Raw genomic sequence first — 27,967 nt, forward strand, 5'->3', positions numbered from 1 at the left:
CAAGCGGTGTGCGGCGGCGGCGGAAGGCAGGCAGGCAAGCAGGCATACTACAACAACCGATTGCTGTGTGCGACACATTCACGCTGAGTCCACCGGCCAGCCAGCGTGCCAACCAGTCAACTATCCAACGCCGCGCATTAATCTGTGAACGTGTGAGTGAAGTGGTAGTAGCGGCACACAACGGTACGCTAGTAGCGCGCTAGTATTTGGCGAGTAAAAAATAAAGTGCATTCGAGCAACGGACGCCACACGACGACGAGGAATGCAGCTGCTGCGTTGCAGCTGTGAAAACTTTACTTTTGTGATTTTGATTTGAGTTTAAAGAACATTTCATATATTTTCCGTTTTTGTTGGTTTTTTTTTTTTAATTGAAATAAATGTGGCTCGATTAAAGCTCAATGTGTGTGAGTTGAAAGTTCGCTGTGATGAAATTAAGATTAATTGAGTACCATAAACGCACTTAATTGCAACAATTGCTGTGTGTGTGTTTTTGTTTTTATTGTTGTTGTTGTTAATTATTGTTTTTGTAAGCGTTTAATGGCCTGAGCTCGTGCTGGAGCGCTTGAAATTGGAACCCCCGTGTGCAGATAATAATAGAAGACATTGGTACCGTTACACGCGCATAAAAACACAACACGCGAAAAATATAACGCTAAATTTTCGTGGAAAAAGCGTGGAAAACATAAAAATTCAAAATAGAAAAAATAGAAATTTGACGAAAGTGCATGAAGCGTAAAGTGTAGAGCACAGCGCTGTAGACGGGCGTGGACTAAATTAAAGACTGTAAAAAAAAATAATAAAAACAAACTGTAAAAAAAAATAATAAAAACAAGTAGTACATGTAATTTGCTGCATTTATTTTTTTTTTCAAATTTTAGTGCGCCATTAAGCGCATATAAACACAACATAAACGCCGCTTAGGCTACCAAGCAGTGTTAAAGACACACTAATTTCACATAAATATTTGTAATACATACTTGAGGCGATTTAGTTCAACAGCAACACTTCCGTTGCAAACAAAATCGAGATTTTATAACAACAACAGCAGCAAAAAACACTTGAATTGTGGTTTCCAGTAAACACCTGGCTTGTTGTGGAGACAAGCTGCCAACAAACAGACATACATACAAACATGGTTGTACCCATTAGACGACAAAAACAAGTTCATTTATAAACACTTACAATAACCAACGTACGCTCAACACTCAAGTCGCCCTGCTTTTTGCATGCTCCACTCTGTCGCTTTGCCTTTGAGTGATAGCTTTCAACAAGTCGGAAATATCTGCTTCTTCACACTGGAAATGCGGTGTGCTCGTGTGCGATTAGCAGCGCTAAGCTTGCGGAGCGCGCCGCATTTTCAACTTGCATTCGTCCTTGAGGCAATCCGCGCGCACTCTCTCTCTCTCTCGCAAATTCAAGCCGCTATAGCAAATTGTTTTGTTTTTATGTTTTTCTAAAATAAAAATTTGTATTTCTCTATATTCCTTTCCAGTTCTTAACCTGTTTTCTAAAACACTCTACAATCAAGTTGTTTAATTGCGCGAGTTTTTTGTGTAATCACATACATATCTACACACATATATATCTTTAGACTATTTCGTAATTGTTGCTCATCGCCGGCGAAATTGTGTGCGTAGTAAAACAACAAAAATAAGTGAAAAATAAAACAAAATAGAAAATGAATAACTTAACAAAAACTGAATTGTTACCAAAGAGCGGACATGTCACTGAAGGTGAGTGGATATATAAATATTAATATATATTATATATATTGTAAGCGCTTATTACACATAAATATAAAAAACTTTGAGACTTTATATATAAGAAATTCATTAAAGAAATACTTTACTCTGTGTCACTCTTTCTTGGCCGCTTATAGCCGACCTTAACAGATTAAGGTTAAGCTGCTTCGCCAAATTTGACAAATGCGTTGTTGTTTAATATACCATTCCACCGACAGTTACTCATCGAACACTGTAGACAATTTATATGGGTTCTGCAAGAAAAATATTCCAAAACAACGTTATTCATTGTATCTTTAAGGAATCTCACTGAAGTTTCTTGCTACTAACCTTTGCGAGTTCCTCAGCATCAGGAAAACCTACACTTTGGAAAATTAAAAATAAATGAGATCTTCATAATTATCTGACTAGAAAAGTTTAATTTGTGTTTATATCCTACAAACTCCAGCTTCTTCATATTATAAGACCTCCAGAAAGTCCAAATTATAGCATTCTTTCATTCACCACAATTTTATCTGAGTGCAAAACCTTAAACAATGTTAATCTGTTAAATATAGAAGAGTCTATGAATATCTCACTAAGTTAGTGTAACTGTATTATTGAGATATATTTGGTTATACCAGTTTAAGTGATTTATACCAGTTGAGTGTTCGATTCCCGATTCATCTAGATTATTAATCAACTGCAATGAATTATTCGCCTAGATCTTCTGATGACTTGAGATGCGATACTTTTATTTATGCCAGTCCAAATATATTTATGCCAGTTGTGTGTTCGATTCGCCATGCAAGGAAATCTTCCGGAACGCTTTGTTAAGTGAAAGCTTTACTTTTAATAATACGTCAATAATCATCGCCTTCGACCAGATGCACTTGCCTTCGACTCATGTTCGTACTATATATTGCTCTTCCTCTCCCTTTTTCTCTTCCCAAACACCCACTATTGTTTGAACTGCAATTAATGAACCTTCACTTCAAACTATTTTAGTACCATCACCGCTTTTATCATTCGTACAACAAAAGCGCTGCAGATAATTACAATGTGTAACATTTTTATCAAATCATAAGCGAAACATTCACAAAACATAACAGCAGGTAATAACGAAAAAAAATGTTTTGCAACTTTCACAACGCGAACAACAAAGGAAGCGATATTAAAATTAAGTGTGTATTCAGAAACATATATGCACCTATCTATATGTATATTCACTAACTGAAATTGTATCTACTGAAAGTATAGACTTAGGCAACTAAAAGCAAATAGGAAGCTGTCGGCTAAAAAAAAATTTGAATGTTTTTACAAATACAACAACTTGAAAGTACTCAATACAGAGAGAGGCTTATATGAATATGAATACGAAATTGCGGAAATTTTGAAGAGTGGAGAAAATTGTGTTTAATTTACTGAAGTTAAAATGCCCTAAGTGAATTGGCGAATTAGTTACACTGTGTTGAAGTAAATTCATATATGTAAATATTGCACCAAACATATGAAAATTTGACTTTTATCTCGCAGCTGTCTATTTACATTCACATATTTACATATATATATATATATATATATGTAGTGCAAAAATTTTACAAAACTCCGAAAGATTGAAAAAATAAAATAAGATCAAAGAAAGAGCAATGCCAAGTCTGCAACTTTCCATTTGAGTATTTCAACACTTATGTGCATATTCATATACATATACATATGTATTCACACTCATTTGTATATTTATTTATTTCTATATAGACTCATTTGTTTGTTTATTTGGTTATAACAAGCGAATTCGTTTGTCAGCTTTTCGCACTCAAATGTTTATTTAGCTGTTTTTGAGTTATTTTTTCAACAGTCAATACATCATTAATTTGTGCGAAGAAGATGCGTATACACAGGAGATGATGATATATAAAATATTATTTATATTTGTTTATAGCAATTTTATACTTGACTTCAAAAGTTCGCGTCTAGTTAAGTCTTTATAGTGAAAATTGCACAAAATAACGGTGTTATTGCAATGTTTTATGAAATTTACTATAGTTTGGATATGCTCATGTGTCATAGCTGTGAATATTCCCTTTCATATAACACCAAATTCTTAAAAATCGGTTGAGAATTACCGGAGTTATCACCATTCGAAGAGTTTTGGTGCTACACACTGATTCTCTGCTTTGGCTCTGCTCAGCTGGGCAGTGCAGTTTCACTCTGATTTTTGCAAAGTTTCAAATTGCCGTATTGTACTAGGCGCCCATACATGTGGAGTAAGTGGATGCCGAAAAAATTGCCTGGTACATGTAGATATGTATGCCAGCAGATATATGTGTTCGTACGGATGTAAGCAGCAGAAACCGGAACCGGAAATAGATCCCAACTTGAACCGGATGTCGTTCACCGGAAACAGAAGTAAAAAACAGGATGTACAAAAACCCGGAACTTGAAATCGACCAATCGACAACTTGGACCGTATGCCGCCCACCGGAAACGGAAGAGCATAGACCGGAACCGGAATTCCGCCACCAGCAAGTAATAGTTGTCGTCCACCGGAAACGGAAGTCACAGAGGAGGAACGGAAGTTGACCCCCACCCGAAGATGACCACCTACAGGAAAATGATGTGTTAACTGTTAAGGCTCCGTCACTTCTCGTAGAGTCCCGCCTCCTGTCTGAAACCGGTACCGGAAAACTGCCAACAACATGTGCCGGTTGTCGTTCGCCGGAAACGGAAGTTTGCCCGCCACCCGGAAGCAGCCTATCAACAGGAAAATAATGTGTTAACTGTTAAGGCTCCGTCACTTCTCGTAGAGTCCCACCTCCTGTCTGCCACAATTTCCGTTGTGCTTTAACTACCGTTTTCTTTCTGTGACTTCCACGACACGCGGTGCATGCTGGTGGGAGAATTTCAGGTTCCGGCTTCTGCACTTCCGTCTTTTCCTTTATTACTATTTAAGCACTTTGAGTATGTAGGCTCATATAAAATACGTGATATCAGCATTGTTTCTACATCTAAGACGGCAGATATAGATCAAAAAAGTTGAGAATCTGATACAGATATATGTAGATACCGATACAGATCCAGATAAAGATTTACAGCTACATAACTACACTAACTCTCTAACACACAGCAAAAGCTGATCCTCGACTCGACTGCCGCCATGTTGCCACATGTGGAATGTTATTTTTAAACTAATGAAGTCGTGCGATGAAGGCGCCAATCAATCGCATGTGGCACAGCAGTCCACACTGGTACTAATACTAAATAGCGCATGTAGAATATGGCTAGAGCTATAGCTACAGCTGCGTGCTGCCATTTTCTGCCTCATTTTGTTTTAATGCCACAGTTTTACTCGTAAGCACGGTACGTACCGTTGATGCTGCAGCTGCCGCCACTGCTGCTGAAGTTGCCACAACGCGCTGCAAAGTGCAGTGGCACGAGATGATGATGTGTCTACAGCTGCCACAGTTGCTGTTGATGGCTGTGTCGTATTCATCAACATTGTTGTAGTTGCTGCCATCAAAGCAGTCTTTGTTGTTGTTGTTGCTGCTGCTAAATTGCCAGTTGCATATTGCGGCAACAAAATGCTTGATTTGCTGTCAAGTTGGCGTGCATGCGGTGCACCGCCGTTCGGCTGACGGTTAGTTGCTGCAAACAATGCCAATAATTGCTGTTTCCACCGCCGACAACAGCAACAACAACAATGTGTCTGTTGTTGGCTGCCACAAAAAGCGTACACCGTACAGTTGTTGCGGCAGCATCTGCTGTTATTTACTGCAATTACTGTTGCACGTATGCATATATTGTTGTTGTAGTCGGTTTTTTGTTTTTTGTGTAAAGTTCCCTATCATTTTGTGGTTGCTCTTCTTTACTTTTTGCCGCCGCTAGTGCAACGCAGTGACCCTGCAGCAATGCTACAACGGCTGCTGTATTTCTTAAAGTCTGTGCGTTGTTGTTTTTGTTGTTTTAGTTTTATTGCATGCAACAACTACCCGCTGGATTGCATTGGCTTAGCGCTTGATTGACAGTCCCTCGTGCATGTCCATCCTGCCCAAGCGGTCGCCATGCCCACATGCCGCATGTTACACTTACAGCGCCAACGAATGATTCATTTCAACACTCCCGTTTCGGGGCTTAGATAGTTTTTGTTATTATAATTTTTATTTGGGTTGCAACACAAAGAAGTTTTCACATTTTGATGCACTTTCATACGGGCATTACACTGTCGTGATTTTATTTGGACGCATTAAATGGAACCACATGTGCATAGCGGCATGGAATTGATCAAGAAATTTACATCTGATTTTAATTTCGAATTTTGGTATTTTTCTGCCTTCAAACAACATCAATCAAATGAAGTGCACTAGCTGCTTCAAGAGAAAAAAGATCAAAATGTTTTTAAAATATTTATAACCTATAATATGAATGCTCCCATGTTTGGATGGCTCATAAAGAACTTCCTAAAATTTTACATCATTAAAATACCACATAAAAATTTTCAGCGAAAATCAAAGCACCCAAATATTGATTAAGAATCAATTTCAAGAATTTTTGAGTATCCGATAGTAATAAAAAAACCATTACAATAACACTTTGCCATATTTTTGATTGATCTAATACTTTAATTTATGGACTTAAGCCTTTTCAGTCTCTATAATGCTTTTTAAAAGAGAAAAAATATTGTAAAAAAATACTCAGATATCAGAAAAACCTTAATATATAAATTTTTATCTCATTTCGTACGTACCGTAAAGTCTCAAACCTTCGATTTTCAGTTCAGAACCCAACCCTCTACAAATCTAAAATTATTTACGATTTCTATAAACTTTTGCCAATCTCTGTCTGCTTTGTTGAAATCTTAAAGTACGTACCTTGCCTTAGGGTAGAACTTTTGGGGTTGTTCTTTTATTTTAAAGCATTCAAAATCGGAAATCGAAGATAAATCAGTCCTTTAAGATGCTTTTATGATATTACTGGAGCACTGGCGATCTTCTGTAAGGAAAAAAAAAATTATAATATTTTTTCAAAGCCTATAAAGGTTGTTAGTTGTTAGTGAAAATTAAAGCCACAAAAATAAAGATTTGGGAATTTTAGAAATATCGGCGATATTGATCGAAGATAATCTAAAACCAATATTTACGTGAGTACCTGCCGACGTCGGCCGGCATAGCGGATCAAATCAATGCGATGATTAGCGCTCCCCGAGGGGCCAGTCCGCATGATCAGGTTGGAGCGAATTCCATGAGCTCCTACTAACCGTGGTACCGGAATTAAGTGTCCGGTCAGACCTCGTAGCCAAAACTACTACCAGTTGAGCTTCCGTACTGCTCTGGACTGGTGATCGAATATAATATCGATCCTTAATGATGCCTTTATGATTCTATTAATGAACTGCCGATCTCTCTTTAACTAAACGGTTGAGCTTCTCTTCATATTATTAGATTGGACATCTGTTAAGAATTTTCAGCAGACTGATTTTATGCTGAGAACTATATGAGAGGATTTTTCATGCTTGAAAAACGGTCGGTAGTTGACATTTCTTCTCGAGAGATCGACTGTTATAAGAAACCAAAAATGTTTGATGATTATCGGAAAAGGTTTTGAAGACCATTTTTTTTTTTGATATAATTTGTTTAGCAGTATAATAATAATTCTTCAACGTACTGCAAAAAATATAAAATATTCTACGAATGTGGATACGCTTTACACTTAGATACCAACATATGCCTTGTCAGCCACAATATTATGAAGGCTAACACTAAAACCAAATACATTTGCTAATCAATTGCCATAACCCATTTCATTGAAATGCCTACCATGGCTGACACACGCTGTACTTGACACTTGCCACTTAGCTACTTTGCCACATGCCACTTTCGCATTGTGCGACATTTAAACACATAAAACCCATCGAGAGTGTGCGCTTGCATTTGTGCACTGAAAAAGCAGAAGGACACACTTTTATCGACCACATAAAGATAAAAGCGAAAATAGCATGATAGATAAATGGCAGGAAAAAGTCGTAAAAAATAAAGAAATGCGCTTGGCAACACACATGTCAACCGGAAAGTGCAGCACCCATCATCCTGCGCAATGCAGCGCCATGCGGTATGTGGCGTGCGGCCATTTCTTTGCAGCGACTAATTTTAGATTATTTATGAATAAGTGTATGTGTGTGTGTGTCGTGCCATGAAGATTTCGTAAAATTTATTTTATTAACATTTGTGTGCCGTAAAACTGTCAGGCGACGCTGCAACATTTCCAACGCGTCATTCGCTCGCTTTCATCAACAACATCATGGTTAAGGTCATTGTTAGCCAGCTAGCAGCCAACAACCAGGCAGCCATTCAGGCACTCAGCAGCTAGTCAAGCAGTCAAACAGCTTGTGTTAAGCACATAATTATTTATAAATTTTAATGCTCAGCTATATATATATATATATATATATATATATATATATACTTACATATATGTATTTGTTTGCGTGTATGTGTCAAAGCAGTTGTTGGTGCAGCTTCTTCAACGGCTCATTGCAGCCGCCACTATTATTAGCCGGTTTTTCGACGTTCAGCGCTTGCATTAGTATTGTTGCAATGTGAATGCAGTTCTTTGGATGTGTGTGTGTGTCTACACACTTACATCAACCTTGAGTCAAGTTTTTCCACTTTCGTTGTTTGACAACAACAAAATGTGCACCAAGTGGAGTCGAGCAATGACTCCAAACATTTCATCTGCTAATTTTTCCATTTTTGTTCACTTTTCGCTTTTGTTGTTATTTTCATTCACCTGCCTGCTTGTTGTTGTGTTGAACGCTTTTCAGCAATTTTCTATTTAAATATGTGTTGGTATTGCAATCAAGTGCAACTTTCTAATTTCTTTCATGCCACAAACACATACACACTCACATACATAAGATAATATAAAAGTCTATGTGTGTGTTATCTCATATCTCTGCTGTGCTTTTGTTGTCTTTCGCGCTTTGTTTACAACAACAAAATTTCATTTTAATAATTTTATGCGTTAAATTTTGATAGTATTCGAAAGTAGCGTTGCATTGTGGCATGTAGAGCATGCAAGCGTTAATATTAATTTTTAATTATCAACCACATTAGTGTGAGTAACGACTGTGGCCGAGTGCAATGGCCGTATTACTAGCTTTTGGTGGGGTTATTTATTTGAATAGTGGCTATGTACCTAAAAATCTCAAAAATTTTAAATTAGTTTAGATTTCTCTCATATGACAGCTTCTCATTAGATGTCCATTCGACATTCGAAGTTCGAATTTTTATAAAAGGAGTCTATTAAGACACTTACCGGTCCGAAGCCGAAGTTTTATATGGCCGAAGACTATCAGATCTTCAGGATTCCTCAAATTCAATTAGGCTATTTATTTCTTAAATCCTCCAAAAACGTGTAGAGTACATATTTAAATACTTATCATATAAAGCTCATTTTAGTCCAAGAAATCTACAAGGTTTAGTCCACTTCGTTTTACAACAATAAATGTGTTTTAGACTTAGACCCCTCAGCAATTAAGGAAGAAGAAGTTTTTCTTCTGTCATAATAATTACTGATAAAGTTAAAGTGACTTATTCAATATGTTGCCACTTTATTGTCGAATCGAACATGTTTTGTGTCTAAGATAGTATCCACATAACCTATAAATGAAAAATTAATGTATTGCAAATCAAGGCTCATAAAAATGTCCGAGGAGGCTTTCCAACTCGGTTTGAGATACCGATCAAAGATATTTTCGAAGTTATTATGAAGGAAAAGCCATAGTCTGCCCTTCCACGAAGTCTCCTGATTCTTTAAAATGTGTTTTGATCGTACTTCGATCGATTAGCGAAGTCACAAACCTCCAAGTAGGAAGCCTTTCGAGAAAATGCAAGCCTGTGTATCACGATCAATAATTGATCAATGATCAAGACTATGGTTCTCTCATCACCATTGTTTCGACGAAGCTAAATACAAAATACATCAGTTACGGATGAAATTCAAATTTTGCTTTGAAGTAAATTAGTTAAAAATATCTAGAAAGTTGAAAATGTCACACATGATAGAACCTTTACTGATGAAGTATAATTCAAGAATGGAAATTTTTGTTATAGAAGTCTAGCTTGGCCAAGTCTTTGTAGATTAAATTTATTTCGAAGGTGAAAAAGCATACTATCTACCACTCGGTGTTCGAATTGCGTCATTAGTCTTTGTGATATTAATTGTTTTCGGACAACTTCAAAACCTCTCGAGATTTTCGTTCGATTTCGATTGCTATAATCGAATTGTTGGAGAGCTGCTATCAAACTTGACTACTGCGACAAATAAAAACTGATATTTTTTGTTTGAAAATGTTACCAAAACATGACACTGTGCATGAAAGTATATTATTCAGAGCAGTGTCGCTTCAATGAGTTATTATTCATATTTCATATGCAGTTTGTAACAGTAAACTTATTGTTGGTTATTATTATATAGTTTCAATTTACTTTATTAGAAAAATAAAAGCCATATAAACATACACACACAAACCGCGGGCAATTGAAAGCGACGGATATGCCATATCAAAAATAGAAAATATTGCATAAACAAAAAATACAAAAAAAAAATAAAAAATATGAAAAATAAAAAATATGAAAAAATGAAAAATGCAATACATAATAATAGCTAGAAAATAATACCAACAAATGCAACAAAAACTCATGCGCTGAAATATCATTCATGGAAACCATAAAAGTGCAGTGCGATTATGTGAAATCAGGCTTTTGACGGTGAGTCTATGTATTGCTCATGTCCACCTTTTTTTCAACATATTTTTTACTCAAAGCTCATAGCGCTTCAGTAAATAACATGTTGCACTTTACGCCGCGCTGTTATTGGAAAAAATCTTAAAAATGCAGCATTTCCGGTAGCAATTTCAACGCGTCGAGACCAAGTGTGGCTTCATGCCGACTTTAGTCGTATTGGCAACACTGGCACTTGGATTAAACTTGTGTGTTTGCTGACTTCAGCAACGCCTGGTTCCCACGCTGGCCACTCCAATTGCCGCCTGCCTTACAAAAGCGAGAAATAAATAAATAAATTGAATTGAATCAGTGAATCAGTGCCTACTCAAGTTCGAGCTATGCGCCGTGACGCCATATAAACAATCGTGTAATGATATTTTTGCTGCGCAAAGCCCAACTGACCAAGTGAGTCGGTCGGTCACACACACATACATATGTATGCGTGAAAATAATCTGAGGTTTAGTATATGTACTTAGTTTCAAGATAAACATATACAGTTGTTAGAAGACCCTGTAGGAAAATTATTATATATTTTGTAAGTAACTTAACTTCCTGGAAGGTCTGAATAAATACTGCCTAGAAGGTAATAAAAGTTGTCATTGAGTCATCTCTTCTCAGCTCGCTACCTTTGGGCACTGCTCACTTGTCATTTATTTCTGAAAGCAACAATAAAGTTAGGGAGTTTTATTCGAAACAAGGGAGTATGGCTATCTCCTGAATTATAAAAAAACGATTTCTTCAAAGGTTACAAGAGTTTAATAACATACTTTATATTATTTTAAGAATATTTTTTTGTACTAAAAAGAATTACCCTCCCTTTTGTTTCCTGCCTGTTCGATTCGCTACTCTCTAACGATTGGGTATATTTTGACGACTAATAATACCTACAAGGTATGTATATCGCTACCTTTATCGGCTGCTGGAAAATTTCTTCATTTATGGCAGTCGGTTTCCATCACCCATCTTCTTCAGCAGTTGATATAGCTTGTTCGATTCGCTCGTGTATTCGCTCGACTATTATTTCCCACAGGGTACGTGCTAAACATATACACCTAAGCATATACAGCTGTGTATGCTTTCCGTGTGGCCATCACAATCACACATCGTATTTCCCAGCTGACCGTTGGCCTGCATCAATATTTTTTCTGTTTGTCCAAGCAATGTAGGCGCACATGCAAACCAGCATGAATGCATATGGACGCGAGCGAGTGAGCATTAAAATGTGTAATTTTCACAACATTGGAATTTTTATGCAATTTTCTGTTATTTTCTCGAGACGTCGCGACGCTACCACATGGCCACTTAAGAACTCGCCTTTTACCTTTGCATGAAAACACACATACAAACACTTCATATATGTATGTATGTATGCGTGTGTGTGTACTCGTAGGTAGTTTGCTCATATTTGTATTTGTCCTAACTACAATTGGCGAACAATTTACAAATAAATACACAATGGTGCGCTTAAATGCTATGGCTTAAACAAATTTCTGTACTTTAAATGTCTGCGCGTAGTTGTTTCTGTGTGTGTGTGTGTTTGTATGCATTTAAATGCATTTTAAAATCGTTCTGAATGCCGAATTGCGAAAATTACTATGCGTGTAACTTTTTCTTCTTCTTCTTTCTTTATTTTCACTATGAGTGCTGGTTTGTATGTACGTTTGTTGTGTCCATGGCGTAGGCATTGACGTGCATTTTAATTTCAGGTTATTGTACGAATCGTAAACGAATACAGTGAAGGTCATGAAAATGGTGCCGGTTAATTATTGTCTACTTAAACCTACTTGGACGTGCTTATATATGTTTATGTATATGTATGACCGTAGTAAATTGTGTTAAGTGCTTGCAGAGCAATCGATAGGTTATGAGTTCCAATTTTGATGCATGCAAATTATTATATAAAAAATTTATTAAACTGTTCTCTGTATATTTACCTTATTTGAGAGGCAGTCAAAAGGCCTCAGATCTAAAGAAACTGAAAATTAAAATTATTTAAAATATATGTATCCATCGCTATAATGCTACTGAATCTTTCGTTCGTCTTACCCAAATCGTATCCAAATTCCATTTTGGTAGATTGCTCAAAAAACAAACAATTTTCAGTTTATATATTATGGCTTGGGTTTCTACCCTTCAGACTATGTGTTCCCTCTTCTCTTCAACCAAAAACCATATTTCGATACACCTCTATATGTTCTTATATTTATTAATGTCGAACGAAATGGTTATTCTCTCTCTCTAGCCCTTCAGTGAATTTTTTAATTTTTATTTTTCTCCAGTGATTATCTGTAACAACAAAATTGGCTTCAAAACTTGTTAATAATAATATAGAAGATACATGTTGTACCTACGACTGTATTTCTAGTAATATTTGTATACTGTTAGAACCTTCACGGATTTGCTTAACACTACTCACTAGCCACTTCAGCAGTACTTGTAGCGACCAAGGAGGGCCTATTATTCAATTCAAGCTTCATAGCCTTAAATATACTTTACTCACATATGCAAATTTGGTAGTAGGGTGGTCGACTTTTATTATGAATTCAATACAACTTGCTAATGTTAATAAATTTTGAATGTTTTCACTATTTATTTTTATCAAAAATGTTAGAAAATATTAGCTGCCATCGATTGGTCACTTCTCTGCACGCTATCTTTGGGCGCTGCTCGCCTGTCAAAAATTTTACATGTGAAAGCAACAACAAATATATCTAGTTGAATTCGTGCTGGAGAGTATGCGAATACCTCATTAAAATTTCAATAGTCGCTTGCTGAGTGCTACCAAGTTTTGTTTTACTCATTTTAGGACCATTTTACTATTGTGAACGGCTCAAAGAACAAATTACTGTCAAAATAATAAAAAATGTTATACACAAATTTGAAATTGAAAAGGGCAGGCGAAGATAAATCGTTAGTATTTTTGTATTGAATTTATTGAATAAAAAACTTTAATAAAAATTAAATTTTTTGCAGAAAACGTTAGAGATAGACGATTTTTTGAAGAGTTCAGTGCGACCAAGTATATGCAATTCGATTTCAGTGCCGCCAGTTTGTATGAAAATTTGGAAAGTTTGTTCGATTGGCTTGTCTATAGCAGTTAGCCAATCGATGACAGCTATTATATAATAATTTTTAAATTAATTTTTTTTCTCCATTTTCATAGAAATCGAAGCTTGAGAAGTATTATATTTTTTTTTCAATTACATTTAAGTCAGTGTAAACTCTAAGCCGCCTTCCTTTATTTCAAAATATTTTCGTAAATTTTTTTTAAATTATTTTCTAACGCCAAAGTTTCAAAACTTCTATTTTTAACAAACAAACAAAATTAAATTATAAAAAATACACCGGTATAAAGGAACACCCTAACAAAAACACTAAACTCACATTTGAATTATCGCTTCTAAGAGTCATACATTTCTATTTTTTTCTGATAAATATCAAACCCGGGCAGCGTATTTGTATACTATAATCGATTGCGCTGTTTGCCTGCGCTTTCAAGCTTCTCTTCTCCTCTTCTCTTTGAATGGGCAAAGTAAGAAGTCAGCGTTGATTTTTTATGGCTGCCGTGTGTGTGTTAATTTTAATGGTTCATTTTTATGCTTTTTAATATTTCTTTTATTTACAAACATACACACATATAAACTTTTGAGTTTGCTTTGTTTATTTCTCGATTGGGACGTACGAGTTTTGTTTATAAATGTGCAAGTTCATAAAATCCAATCAGCATATATGTATGTAGTATATCATATGCATAAATTTAGAATCGGCGTGTAGAGAAAGAAACATTAATTTCCTTTGCTTTTGTTTTAGTTGGCCTTTGTATGTTTGTATTTATTGTATAATACTCATATAAAGCATTATTTTTTTGTCACATGATTTATGGCAATTTTTATGATTTCACATTATGGTTTACTCACTCCAGTAGTTACTCTCCGCGCTAAACACCAACTTTAAATGCGCGCTTCTTTACGCACAAATTCAAAATAATATAAGAAATCATATTCATAAATAATGAGCAAAAACTGCTTTAATGGTTATGGCTCGCAGGACGGAAGACGGAAAAGGTCGGTCGTAAAATGCTAGTTTTGGAAAAATTATGAAGTTATGAAAATAATTTCCACATAAAAGTGTGATAATGCTTAGCAATGCGCAGTTCTTTGAAGTTATATACGCACGAGGTTTAAATATTACCACAATTCAAATTTGCCGACCAAACAGGAAATTATGATTGGCTTAGTCGTTCAGCAGCTGTGGTTAATACGAGATTATTTAATTCTTCTGATTTGATTTGGTGGGTGTAAATATTTTTCTGAGCATGCTATTAATAAATAATATTAATATTTTTTAACAATAATCCATTTGTAGCTTGGCACATAGTACTCATATTCGGCATTATGGAAATGTAGCCCAAGTGTTCTCATAGCCTTAGGTGACCACAAATTTTTATTTTAAGAATATATTTTAATGTGATTAATGTATTTATTGATTTAAAAAATATATACCATATATACCGTTCATTTGTGTATTTTTTTCTTCAAATTATATGCCCTTATAAGTACCCCCAAGCTCTTCGTACGTGACTATTACTAAAAATCCATATAGAAAATATTATCGACAAAAATAGTCTGAGTTATTGGCATATAATGGCTTTTAAATTAGGAATAATTATATTTTCAATTTGAAAATTATTTTAAATAGCTGATGAAAGTTTGGGTTGATGACCTCATTTAAAGCAGCGTTAAACTAAATTTAGTACTTATTACCACAAAATTAATTTTAAAATAAAAAAGTTTTGAAGATAAAAAAGTTATGAAATTGGTAGAATACTGAAATCTCTGAATACATTCTTAATAAGGAGCTATACCAGTATAACCCATGGAAAATTAGTCGAAAGTACTCGATCGATTATTTCGAAGTTGTTTGTACATAATAAGGTATATTTTCAGCTACCTTTAAAATTTGTTTCTTCACAAAAATATTGCAAACCAACGGAGTTATATGCTGTCTTCGGAGATGCCGAAATAAAAAGTTCCCTAACTGATGTCATGATTCTGGCCGAATGAGTTGCTGAAACAAAAAAATTCAAAAAGGTTATTAAAGTTAAATATATTTCCTATACAATGACTTACGATTTTTGAAAAATATCAAAAATTGACAAAATGGTGTAGATCTTAGGTAAAAAATGGTCTTTCTTTTAATGACAAATTGACAATTTTCAACAAATCAAAAAGATCGTTGGTAATTGCATAGTAAATCTATTCAAGAATACTCAGCTTAAATTTGAAGTCGATCGGTCAATTTCCCGTTGAGTTACGATGTCAACAATTTTGAGATATATCGTTTCAAGAAAAAATCGTTTAAAGTTTCGACTAGTAGCTTTCACAGGATATTTTTGAGAGTATAACCTATCGAATAAGTAAAAAAAAAATCGATTTTTTGAAAATGTCACCCTGGTAAAGCCCCTTCAGATCAATAGTCTCTAGGTCAATAATTGATTGGTCCATTGGTATTCGATCTAATATGTGTATAGCCTAAGTGACTGGGCAAATATTATTATTTCAAAATTAAACTTACTGTAAAAAAAAAAATTTATCATTGAACGATAGTGAACTGGTCTAAAACCTCTAAAACAAAACTTGGCAGCATTGAAGATAGCTGTTATAGCACTTTAGCGAGGTATTCACATAATTTCGCATAATTGTATTTGCTGTCACTTCCAAGTGAAATTTTTGCTAAAGAGCAGCGTGAAACGAGTAATGATATGGCGAATCGAAAACGCCTAAAAGGAAGAAAATTCTGTGAATTAAGAACCACTTTCCATACCAAATGATGAGACTGCCAGTGTCAGATTATATATAAATATATGTATGTAGGCTTCCGCATACAAAAATATAGCCATATATACAAATCTACATTTTCATACAAAAACTTCCACACACAAATTTACCGTTAACCCATTTTAATGTGGGTGCTGTCACTGCCATGACACTTAAAAATGAGTGTTAAACATTTTTAAAAATTTTCTTGCCCATTCATAAGATTTAGTCATGCATAACGTCAACTACATGACTGTATCTATATAAATACATACATATACATACATATGTCTGTTCATATTCATTTGATTGCCCGCTATTAAGCTTGAACAAAGTGCAAGCATTATATCTGTGTTGTGGCGATATGGGTCAACTGTGTGTCAGTTGACTTTTGCAATAAACAATGCGGATGAAATAAGGCAGATAACACCGCTCAAAACAGCAGCAGCAGAGACACGCGATAAGTTCTTATGCATGACCACATAAGGCCAGCTAAGTGTTAAACAAAACACAACAACAAATTCGTATGGAAAAAGTAGAGTAAATAAGAATTGTTGTTGCGGCACGTTTTGAATTCGCCTTTTGGCGGTGTGAAAGTACTTATGAGTGGCTATGACAGTTGAAGGAAATATTATATAATCAGTTAGAATATACATATTACATATGAATACAGTTATGTATGTATGTGATGTTTAGTTTTGATGTATAAAAGATTACAGTTTGGCAGTTATATACTGCATCCAAGATTCTCCTTCTCATGTAAAAACTTTCTTGAAACAACTTGTCATCAATCCTTTGTCTATGGAATAATACAAAACAAAAAAAAATTAAATGACAGCCTCAGCTAAAAACACCAAAGAAATACCAAGTGCCAAATTATTATTTGTTTTGAAAGTTTTTTAAACTTTGTATAATCTTTTAATTAGCGCTTCACCACATTCACCATAATTAGACAAAGTCATTAACTCACAATGAATCATAATCAAAAGTGGTCAATAAACTCCAAGGCACTCAGAGCGCTCAAATCAATTTCTTTCTATATGATTATGCTGATTATGCTAATTTAGAAACCTCAAATGCTATACAGAATATTTTCAGCTTGTCATGCACCAATACACAAATGCCACATATTTACAGACACTTACTACTACACACACTCTTCACGCAACACGATCAAATTACGCATCATTATTTTCGAATGAACTTGCTTTGGTGAGGCAACAAAAACAAAATCGAAAGGGATTAAAAGAAAAACACACAAAAAATTATGATAAATCATTAGGCAGCACGAAGTTGTGTGACAGCAACGTCTCTGTCTGCCTTCAGTGGTCGCTCGCTCAGAATGCGGGTGCAAACGCCCGAAACACCAGTCACCGGACAGTTACACTGAATTTCAATCAAAAATGTTTGAGGGGCGGTCGGTTGAGGTGCATATTTTAAGCCATACTTTACATGTTCGTTACATTCTTGAGATTGTTAAGTGGCGGTGTGAGAAAGAGTAGAAATCGTTAAGTGGTTGCATCCGATTGCCGGCAACATTGTGGCAAGGTGAGTCACGCATGCGCAGCAGAGCATTGAGGCAGTAAATGTAGGTAGAAAAGCTGCGCGTAAGGCATATGAGGGCAGTAAATCAAACAAAGAAATTCCTGGATAATGACCGATGGCACAGAGGATGCTTGCTAGGCAGTTATAAAGCAATATTACAGCAATAAAGTAAACACGTTAGTGCAACAGATCACTCTGAAATGCAGCTGTAATGTGTCATGTGTCATGACATTTGAGTAGTATCTAAAAAGTATTTCAGAAATATGATGGAAATGTGTTTGTAAATAAAAAAAAGATTATTGCTTTCAACGCCTTCTCTTATCGAATAAGCACGAGGGGGTTTCTGCCTTCTAACCGTGCGTGCCTGTTGTGACCTATACTCACTCTAGTCACTTGTCATTAGTCACGTTAAGCACACAAAGGTCCATAAATGTAAATTTACTTTTTATTTGTTTCAGCTCAATTATGTATTTGTTGTACGTTGGAATACGTGATTTTAAAGAAATTCACGGTTTTTATGACACTCTATTTAATGATCGCCGTTTCTCTTAGCTTTTAGCGGTATTCTTGATTTCGCTTTCATGTTTCTTCTCTTTGTTCGCATGAATGATCTAATCTGCTTTAGTTTTACCGCTGCATTTTGCAATCTTAGCCACAAGTATGTTTGAGCGCAAAGAGTGAAAAAAACTGCCTGAACTGTTTGGCCGATGAGTAACAGGATGGAATGATACTTAATACGAGTAGACGCTTTATTTAGGAGCTGTATAATATTGCCGCTGGAATGTGAGTAGACACATGTATTCCCGTTTCAGTGAATGAATCATAGGATTTTATGGCATCATTGTACCGAAGAGTTGCGAATCGAACAAAAAAAAAACTGGTATAAAACTTATAAACTGGTATAATCAAATAAAAACTGACTTCAAAACGTTTAGAACTGTTGTAAATTATTTAAACTGTGAAAATTAACTAAAAACTACCATATATTACCTTGGCAAGTGACATATCAAGCACCAACTTGTATAAACTAATACAATCCAATCTACATTCCGTTGAAGAACTGGTATACATTATTTGAGGTGCTGTAGTTATATAAAAGCTGCTTCTTTTTTTTAAATCCTGGAAAGTTACGGTTCGAACAAGCAACTGGCATAAGTCTCTCAAACTGGTATAATTCAAAATTGTGTCACAAACACTGTAACTTAGCGAAACTGATAAAAATAATTAATACTTTGTCATTTAAAAGTTGTCTCTGAGCCCACAAACCTTTAAAACGACTGGTGTAAATCGTATAAACCGGCATAAGTAGATAACAAGCGGTTATACCACTTTCGCTAGCAAAGAAGTGGCGAAAAGCAGCACGCTAATTTTAATTGTATGTCTCTGTTTCGACTAAAATTCAAGATTTCGCTGTTCTTTAAGACTGAGCACCATCCATTCATGCCATTCCATTATACTTTATAGTATTCATTAAGATAGTATTGCAGAATTCTATTAAACTTCTATTATTAATTTCAAACTATTTTCCTGTTCTTCATTGCAGTGTGCAAGGAATGGCTGGTACGTGAAGACAGCGCACTGGCCTATAAATTGCAGTCGCAAGAGAGTAAGTTTCATATATAACACACAGAATTGAAGTTTACAACCTTACTGCAAACACACATTTAATGCTCGGTAATATTTCGCCAACAGTAAATGACTTCTACAAAGGCAATCGACAGCGCAATGCTGTGGTACGTGAAGATTTTCCCACCGCGCTGAACGAACAAATCAAAGAGAAGGAAGAGGCGGAGAAGCAAGTGGAAATGTATCGGCGACGCCTGCACGAACAGTAAGTGCAATAAAATTACACACAACTAGGGAGTAAATTTGAAATTCGTATTTATGACTGTAGGGAAGCGCATGACAAGCGTGTGGCCAAGGAGATCGCCGACAAGTTGGAACGTGACTTGCAGGAACAAAGACAGCGTGAGTTGTTGGAGAGCGAAGAGATGGCGCAGCAGATGCAGGTAGGGAATACTATTACACAGAGAAATATATATAACTGTATACTGAATTTAATCACATTTTGCACTCACTGCAGGAGCTGTACGTGAATTTGCCGCCACCGACGCGTGGCAAGGCGCAATTGCCACCGCCGCGTCCCGCTAAAGCAAGTATCTTGCAACAGAATCCAAATGAACCCTCAACATCGAATGGTAGATATTTTGGTGGTGGTAGTAGTGGTGGCAGTAGTAGTAGTACCAGTAGTAGCCAGCACATGAGTCATCAACAGCTGTTACAATCACCACAAACACCGCAACACCAGTCAGCATTTCAACCATATCACAAGCCGCAACAACAACAACATGAACAAACATCACCAGAATCATATTTGTTGCAACAGAATCATTTCTCACAAACCGATTGTTATGTTGGCATCAGCATACAAAAGTCACCCTCACTTACAGGAGGATCAGCGGTAGATTCACCATCACCACCAACATCTTCAACACGCAAACATCAGCAAACAAAAACATCAACCAATGGCGCTTCACACTTATTGGTGAGTCTGGCGGCACTCAATTTTAAACAACAAGTGTCTCTACGTTCACCAGAATTAACCAATACTAACCAATTCATTTTCATTTTATGTTCAGCATCAACATCAACACTCATTGTCCTCCATTTCATCGGGTTCGGCTGCATCGACATCCTCAGGAGCTGCTGCTGCAGCAATAATGGCAACCTCACCGGTACAATCATCCTCATTTCCACATCAACATCCACACCAGCATACACCAACAGCACTACAACAACAACAACAAAAACGCAATGCGTTCGATATGCACCAAAACCCCACACATGCACCTTATACTAATCACTCACCAACCCACACAACAACAACAACAACAACACCACCAGGTGTACACCAACGTCAGCACTCAGTTGAAGAATTGGTTGAGTACTCAGATGTTGTTGATAACATACGCCAACAGCATAATATGAGTGCAACTGATGGTGTTGGCCTTACAACCGGTTCACCACAATCACACCACAACACTTTCAGTAATAATCACCCCATTCCAACCACTGGTGCTTTAAGCAATCGTCTGCATTCGGTTTCCAATGAGAATTTGCTTAGAAATGAACATAAATTTCAGAAACTCTCACCTGAGAAATACGATCAGCTGGTGGGTAATGATGGCAGTGGTGGGTGTGGCATGCCAAATGCGATGGCCGCTGAGCGGCATATGCAAGCGCATGCCGATGACATCGAATTGTATGTGGATCCGTGTGATTATGCGAGCTTAAAGGAGATCGGCTTGCCGATGGAGGAGATCAAGGAGATGAGTAAGAAGCTGAAACAGGAGCAGAAGGATGAGGTGAGGGGACTGAAAATTGAAATCAAAGCTTGTTACAATAAATGCTCAATTCTTATAAAATTACAGCTGTTGGCGCGACGCTTGCAACAAATGGAGTCACATGACGGACTCACACAGGAAGAGCGCGATCGGTTGTTGGCGATCGAGGCGCAAGACAAAGAGCTGGCGAAAATGCTGCAAGATCGCGTAAGTTTTGAAAAAAGTTTCACTTCAATTTATTTCATTTATTTTAAAATGCATTATTCATTGATTTTCTTAGGAGCGCGCCAAAGCGAAACGCGCCAAAGAGAAGGCGCGCCTGCGCAAACATCAACAAAAGGATGGCAACACCACACTGTGCTCCTCCAGTGGCAGCTCTTCGAATGGTCTACATTGTGGTCCACTGTTACCACTGCCACAGGATTGCCTCTCATTCGGCAAGCACTCGTCACATGCAGCACCCTCACCAACAGCGGTCGCGCCCAACAACTTCCCCTACAGCGCGCATGCGTCCGCGCAAAATGGCTTACATGCGCACGCGGTGACGGAGGAGGAGGAGGCGGACATCATCGATGTGGAGGCCTACTCGAATCCCATTGATGTGCTGCACAATCAACAACAACGCCAACAACAGAATGGCACACTCACTAATGGCAGTCTGACACGTGAGGGTGGACGCCGCAGTAACGGCAGTCTACACAATGGCAACATTGCACAACAACACAACAGCATGTTGCTGCAACGCGGTGAAGATGATATCTACACGCTGCCGGTGGATAGTTGTCGCCCAGGGCAGCGGCCTACATCGCTGAACATTAGCGCGGCCAGTGATGCGCAACTCTTGCAACACAACTCAATGACTAGGTAGGTGTGACGTTGCAAGCGAAATACTAACAGTGAATATTTATTCCTTTCAATACCGTAATATTTGCAGATCTGAAAACTACTCCATTGATTCGCATGACTCACTGAGCCGTCACGAGCTGGCGCCACGCATGAACTACTCGCAGTCGAGTACTTTTGGTATATATGTATTTGCGTGTCAGCGTTAAGCGTGTACATTTTAATGCTAACTTTCTCTTTTTTCTCTGTTTTTGTTTTTGGTTTGACAGTTGAAAGCTCAAGCCCCACACCGCCTTATATGCCGATTCAGGGTACGCGACGCTCAAACTCCGGCGACGAGCGGAAAAAGAAGTCAAAAGATAAGTGTACGCATCAGTGAAGCGGCGGCCACAAATTAGTCGAATTGCTCATTTACACCTACATACATATATATTGATTATATATTAAGTATTCGTACATATCCTTGTTATAAACTGCATATATTCAACTATACATATTTATCAATATACATACTACTCTAAAAGTTATTCACTAAAACTCATGAGCGTTTATTAAAATTGAAAATCTCTCAAATTCATATCAAAAGCTTCACTTCACAAGTCTACATACATACTCTTATGTACTTATTTGTTAAACGCGATATTAAATAAACTTTATATTAACATAGCAAGAGTTAACAGTTAAATATATTTCTGTTAAAAAGGTAATGAAAAACAATAATCATAGTATGTATTTGGTGCGCATACGCATTTATTATATAAATCTCTTACACATACCTTCACATATTAGGTTGGCAAATATCTACCATCCGCTTTTTGGTCTTTGTTCAATGCTTTATAAAAAGTGTTACAGTGATCGAATATGCGCCATTTCATTCGATAATTTGTTGCCATGTAGACAGCCACTTCTTAATACCCCCTCGTAGAAGCCCCCTCCTTATTTGAGAAGAACTCGGATAGCCACTTTTCACAAGCCTCATTTTAAGTTCAACTTTACACCACCAAGGGTATTCGGAATGGATAGGAATATGTGGTAATCACTTAGCGCTATGTCCGGACTATATGGTGGATGCGATAATACCTACCATCCTAGCTTCCATAACTTCAGACGAGTCATCAACGAAGTGTGTGGTCTGGCGTTGTCCTGGTGGAACACTAAACCTTTCCTGTTGGCCAATTCTGAACGCTTCAAGCGGTCCAGTTGTTCGCAGTACATGCTAGAATTAAACGTCTGGCCATATGGAAGTAGCTCATAGTGGTTGATTTCCTTCAAATCCCACCAAACACATATTAAAACCTTCCTGGCCGTCAATCCCGGCTTGGCCACAGTTTGGGATGATTCACCGGCCTTCGACCACGACCGTTTTCGCTTGATATTGTCGTATGTGATCCATTTTTCGTCGCCAGTCATCAGCCGCTTCAGAAATGGATCGAGTTCGTTCCGTTTCAGCAGCATATCGCAGGCGTTGATGCGTTCCAGAAGGTTTTTTTTTTGCGTCAAATCATACGGCACTCAAACACCAAGCTTTTTTGTGTGCCCAGCCTTCCGCAGATGGTTTAAAATGCTTTGGTGACTAACTCCCATCTCCTGGGCGATGTCACGAGATGTCATATGCTAACTCGATGTTTTCCATGATTTGATCACTTTATATATCGCCGCGAAATTCAAAAGACAAAAAGGCTGAAGGAAGATATTTGCCAACCTAATGTAATAAAATACACATAGTTATACCATATAGTTAAAGCTACCTTTAAGCATCCAACATATTTATAGTATAGATATATTATATGCATAAATCTAGCATATGCTCAGCTAATGTGAAATGTTTTATCGTTTATTCTGAAAATGTATTTGATAAATTAAATAAAAAAATTATGAATTAAAAGCAATTATGTTTGTGTATTATTTTATAATTAAAATCTTATTTATATATTATACTGGGAAGTCAGTACTTTATCGATTCATTCTCGGTGGCAGTCTAAAATTTCCTCTAAATAGTGCCGCAGGAATATTTATATGGATCCAACTCGACTGTGGTGACACGGCAATTGTTGATTTTATTGTCGTTGTAGTGGTAGAAATTGTTTCCCCAAATAAGTTGTCTGTCTTAACTGTACATTCCGAATACGTAGACTCAACTGACGTGAGAATACAGACCACCGTCGTCGTGCATTGTGGTTGAAGAAATGTCTTGTCACTCCATAATACCTTGGTGAACAATAGCAAACTTGCAATCGTATCTGTAGGAAGAAAAAATAATCTTAAAAATCTTTTGCGTAGTGGAAGCAAACTCTATATCGTATTCTGTTACTATACCCCTTATTATTGTATAGTTGCCATTATTTTTGCCATGGCAACTATAATATGTATAATGCTGTTTTGGGGGTCACTTTTCATAATTTATTCAACTCGAAACATTTACAAATAAATAAAAAAATAAAATATTTATATTTGAAATAAAAAAAAATATATATAATTTATTTAAATTCAGCACCATTTGCATGAATTAAAAAAAGTTAGGTAATAATACACAGTTAATATTCTGCGCTCACTAGCCGACAAACAGTAGTTGGCTATACTTTTAAATATAAAATTTGGTTACCTAGTCGCGACGGCCTCATATATGGCTTGGTTAATAGCTTATGCGCCTGTGGGTAGACTATGATTTTTAACTTTTCTGTTATCGCTGCTTTTTTTATGTTTTCAATTGGAATTACATTTGTATTGGTTATATATATTTGGTGTAGAAACCGCTTAGGCGATTATATCCAAATCCACGAGAGCGCGCATTTAGAAATTCCAAGTCCTGCCAGGTCACTTTCCACTTTGTCTTTCCACCGGAGTGGAGGTCGTCCTCTTCCGCGACTTCCAACAGCGGGTACTGCATCGAACACTTTCAGAGCTGGAGAACTTTCGTCCATTCGGACAACATGACCTAGCCAGCTTAGCCGCTATTTTTTATTCGCTGAACTATGTCTATGTCGTCGAATAATACGTACAGCTCATCGTTCCATCGTCTGTAGTATTCGCCGTTGCCAATATTTAGAGGACCATAAATCTTGCGCAAAACCATTCTTTCGAAAACCCAAGAGTCGTCTCATCGGATGTTGTCATTGTCCACGCTTCAGCAACATACACCAGGATGGGAATAATAAGCGACTTGTAGAGTTTGATTTTGGTTCGTCGAGAGTGGACTTTACTTTTCAATTGCCTACTCAGTCCAAAGTAGCACCTGTTGGCAAGAGTGATTCTGGGTTGGATTTCGAGGATGACATTATTGGTGTTGTTATTGCTGATTCCCAAGTAGAAATTATCTACAACTTCAAAGTTATGACTGTCAACGGTGACGTGCGAGCCAAGACGCGAGTGCGCTGACTGTTTGTTTGATGACAGTAGATATTTCGTGTCAGGTCACCACCAGACCCATATACTTCGCTTCCTTATCTAGGCGGGAAAAAGCAGAACTAACGGCGGGGGTTTTGTTTCCAATGATATCGATATCACCTTGTTTGAAGCCTGCTTTGGTATCGAACGGCTCGGAGAGGTCCTTCCCGATCCTGACGGAGCTTTTGGTGTTGCTCAAGGTCATTTTACACAGCCGTATTAGCTTTGCAGAGATACCAAATTCAGAATTCGCGGCATACAGGAAGCCCCTTTTCCCAGCTTTGAAATCGATGAAAAGGTGGTGTGTATCGATTCTTCTCTTTCGGCTCTTTTCCAAGATTTGGCGCATGGTGAATATCTGACCCATGGTGGATTATTAGCTAAAATATATAATTAATTATACAATAAATTCTATATCGTTGCATAATTAGTTTTAATCTCTTCAAACCTTAGCGTTTAAAGCAATCACTTCTACTCACGGATACAATTTACGATATTAAAGTATAATTCTTTTTTATATTTTCTTTATGAAACAACAATTTTTAGATATTTTTATGTACTATTCGATAATACCATATAATGCCTTCATTAACCTACCTTATATATCATATATGAACAGTTACAAGCATACTCTTACATATAGTATTTCTGTATGTATATGCAATTGGTTAGATGACATGAATGAAGGTTGTACGCATTAATATATATGCTATGATTGAGAATGTAGATAATGTTAAACGAATTTCACACAAAAACAGCAAGTTTGCGGCCAATACCGGAGATCAAAACTTGTGAAACTGATGTAAAAAGTCACAAGTTAGGGTCTCAGGGAATCAGCCATACAAACACATCTCAACGCAAAACAAAAAACAACTTATATATTACTATTATATAGCATACGTATGTAATGATTCGAATTCAAGTACAACACTTTACGAGCATTACATACAAACTATTTGCTGCTCATTAGAAATTTCATAAGAAAAATTTAAAATTTTTGTAAAATACTTTTTATACATTTTTCAATTAATAAGTGATACATTTCGCTCTTTTCTTTATCATTTCACGTTTTGCGGTTCATACGCCGCATTTTCAGCTCTTTTTGCACTTATTAAAACGCTGCTTGGTGTCAAGCAAAGAAAGCTAGCACGTTGTATAGCATGCCGTCAATACTACTATACAACCTACTACCTCAATTTGCCAGAGAAATGTTAAACTACTGGAACCAAACCCACCCAACAACCCCACTAGCAAAAAGGTTGACGCGATTAAGCATATCTTATATAGCATAAGATTTGCTTTATATTATTTTTTGCCATTTATCTTTTTTCGTTTTTGGTTCCTTCAACACGTTGTTTACATTGACAGACTCCCATAATGCCGGTCTTGCAACACAAACAACAGCACAAGTTCGGATTTACGGGTTTCTGTTAATGGTCCATAGACAAGTATGCACCATTCGTTTGCGCGTTGTAATCTTCTTCGCCTTTTTGTTGGAATTTTTTATAAGTTTTTGGATCCCCTATGTGAAATATTTATTCGATTCGTGAGTTTATTGCTGCAAATTATTAACTGAATGCCGAACATTTGAAATAGGAGTGAAATGCTATCTAAAACTGAGCACCGATTTGTTAGAAAGAAATTCCCTAACCTTTTGGTAGATACCAAATTGGTAATTAGTACCAAAAAATTTTGGATTTTTCCTAAATGTTTTGTCGTAGGAACCCCAAAGGGTTCCGTTAAAAAAAAGAAGTAGATCAGATAGATTTGTCGTTATCAGATCTAGTTGTTTCCAAGTGTTATGATATCTATTACATTTAAAGAAAATATAGCAAGAAAATATTCAAGATATCATTCAAATGGAGAAATGTGTGCAATTTTTCGGAGGAAGAGGAGGTAGAGTATCGTTTGTTTTTAGTATTATTAATATCACAATCTAACCTCAATACTTTTCGTAATAAAAATTAATTTTTCTTCAACGATTTTTTTTAAACCTTCTGTTACCTTCTTGATGTAAATTTCTACTGCCTTACTCTGAGGTTTCTTATGATCCATACTTCCCATCATTGGTTGAACAAAACACTATAAACAGAAGTAGACATGCTTCTTTAGATGCTTTTATGGGATCTAAAGAAATTTCATAGTATGAGACGGTTTTGGATGTCTTCATGTAAAGCTTTTCCAATCGCTGTTGCAACGCTTGTTATCAATAAATATTGATAGCATTAGTCTGTGGCGCTAGAATCGAAAAGAGAAATATATTAGTAGTTATTTAAAAACATATTTAATATCAAGTTACGAATACTTATAAAACTCCTTTTCTAGTGGTTGTTAAAACATAAAACATCCTTCGAGGCTTTGAAATATACTAGCTACCGTGAGAAGTCTTCATAGGCCACATAAATCTGCGATAACTGAATTTAGAGTACATCCTTCAAAATTGTATAAAGCTGAAAATTAAAAAAGAAGATATTAACATATGGATTTTATATTTTTAAAGCAAGAAAGTTTTAAACTTATTCAATTAACATAA

At 36.4% G+C, this 27,967-nt stretch overlaps 1 protein-coding gene and 1 long non-coding RNA gene across 10 annotated transcripts in view; one reads left to right on the forward strand and one right to left on the reverse strand.

Annotated features, from left to right (window-relative positions):
* Positions 1–23,153, forward strand: Ccdc50_3 (uncharacterized). 7 transcript variants are annotated; one of them, XM_054226286.1, is made up of 12 exons: positions 69–404; positions 1,493–1,733; positions 19,407–19,469; positions 19,556–19,694; positions 19,758–19,872; positions 19,947–20,408; positions 20,503–20,598; positions 21,007–21,228; positions 21,295–21,414; positions 21,488–22,071; positions 22,142–22,238; positions 22,320–23,153. In XM_054226286.1, exons 2-12 carry the CDS (start codon positions 1,679–1,681, stop codon positions 22,446–22,448), a joined length of 2,082 nt encoding a protein of 693 aa, XP_054082261.1. In that variant the 5' UTR covers positions 69–404; positions 1,493–1,678; the 3' UTR covers positions 22,449–23,153. The 7 variants fall into 7 exon arrangements, with proteins under 7 accessions (XP_011189414.2, XP_028898910.2, XP_054082261.1 ...); XM_011191112.3 differs by having other exon boundaries at positions 1–152; positions 20,503–21,228; XM_029043077.2 differs by having other exon boundaries at positions 51–183; positions 20,503–21,228.
* LOC128920060 (uncharacterized) overlaps positions 22,771–27,967 on the reverse strand; it is a 54,917-nt gene continuing 49,720 nt past the window's right edge. For 2 of the 3 annotated variants that reach the window (XR_008470185.1, XR_008470184.1), the window contains one exon: positions 22,771–27,884. This is a non-coding gene — a long non-coding RNA (uncharacterized LOC128920060). The remainder of the gene's footprint in view (positions 27,885–27,967) is intronic. The other variant, XR_008470183.1, reaches the window with a different exon arrangement.

The sequence above is a fragment of the Zeugodacus cucurbitae genome, chromosome 3 (genome assembly GCF_028554725.1).
Source record: "Zeugodacus cucurbitae isolate PBARC_wt_2022May chromosome 3, idZeuCucr1.2, whole genome shotgun sequence".
NCBI classification, from domain to species: Eukaryota; Metazoa; Arthropoda; class Insecta; order Diptera; family Tephritidae; genus Zeugodacus; species Zeugodacus cucurbitae.

Coding starts and splice junctions, on each gene's coding strand:
- Ccdc50_3 (XM_011191112.3), top strand. CDS start 1,679: ATGAATAACTTAACAAAAACTGAATTGTTACCAAAGAGCGGACATGTC. Junction 19,695..19,757: donor CGGCGACGCCTGCACGAACA/GTAAGTGCAATA, acceptor TTATGACTGTAG/GGAAGCGCATGACAAGCGTG. Junction 21,415..21,487: donor CGAAAATGCTGCAAGATCGC/GTAAGTTTTGAA, acceptor TGATTTTCTTAG/GAGCGCGCCAAAGCGAAACG.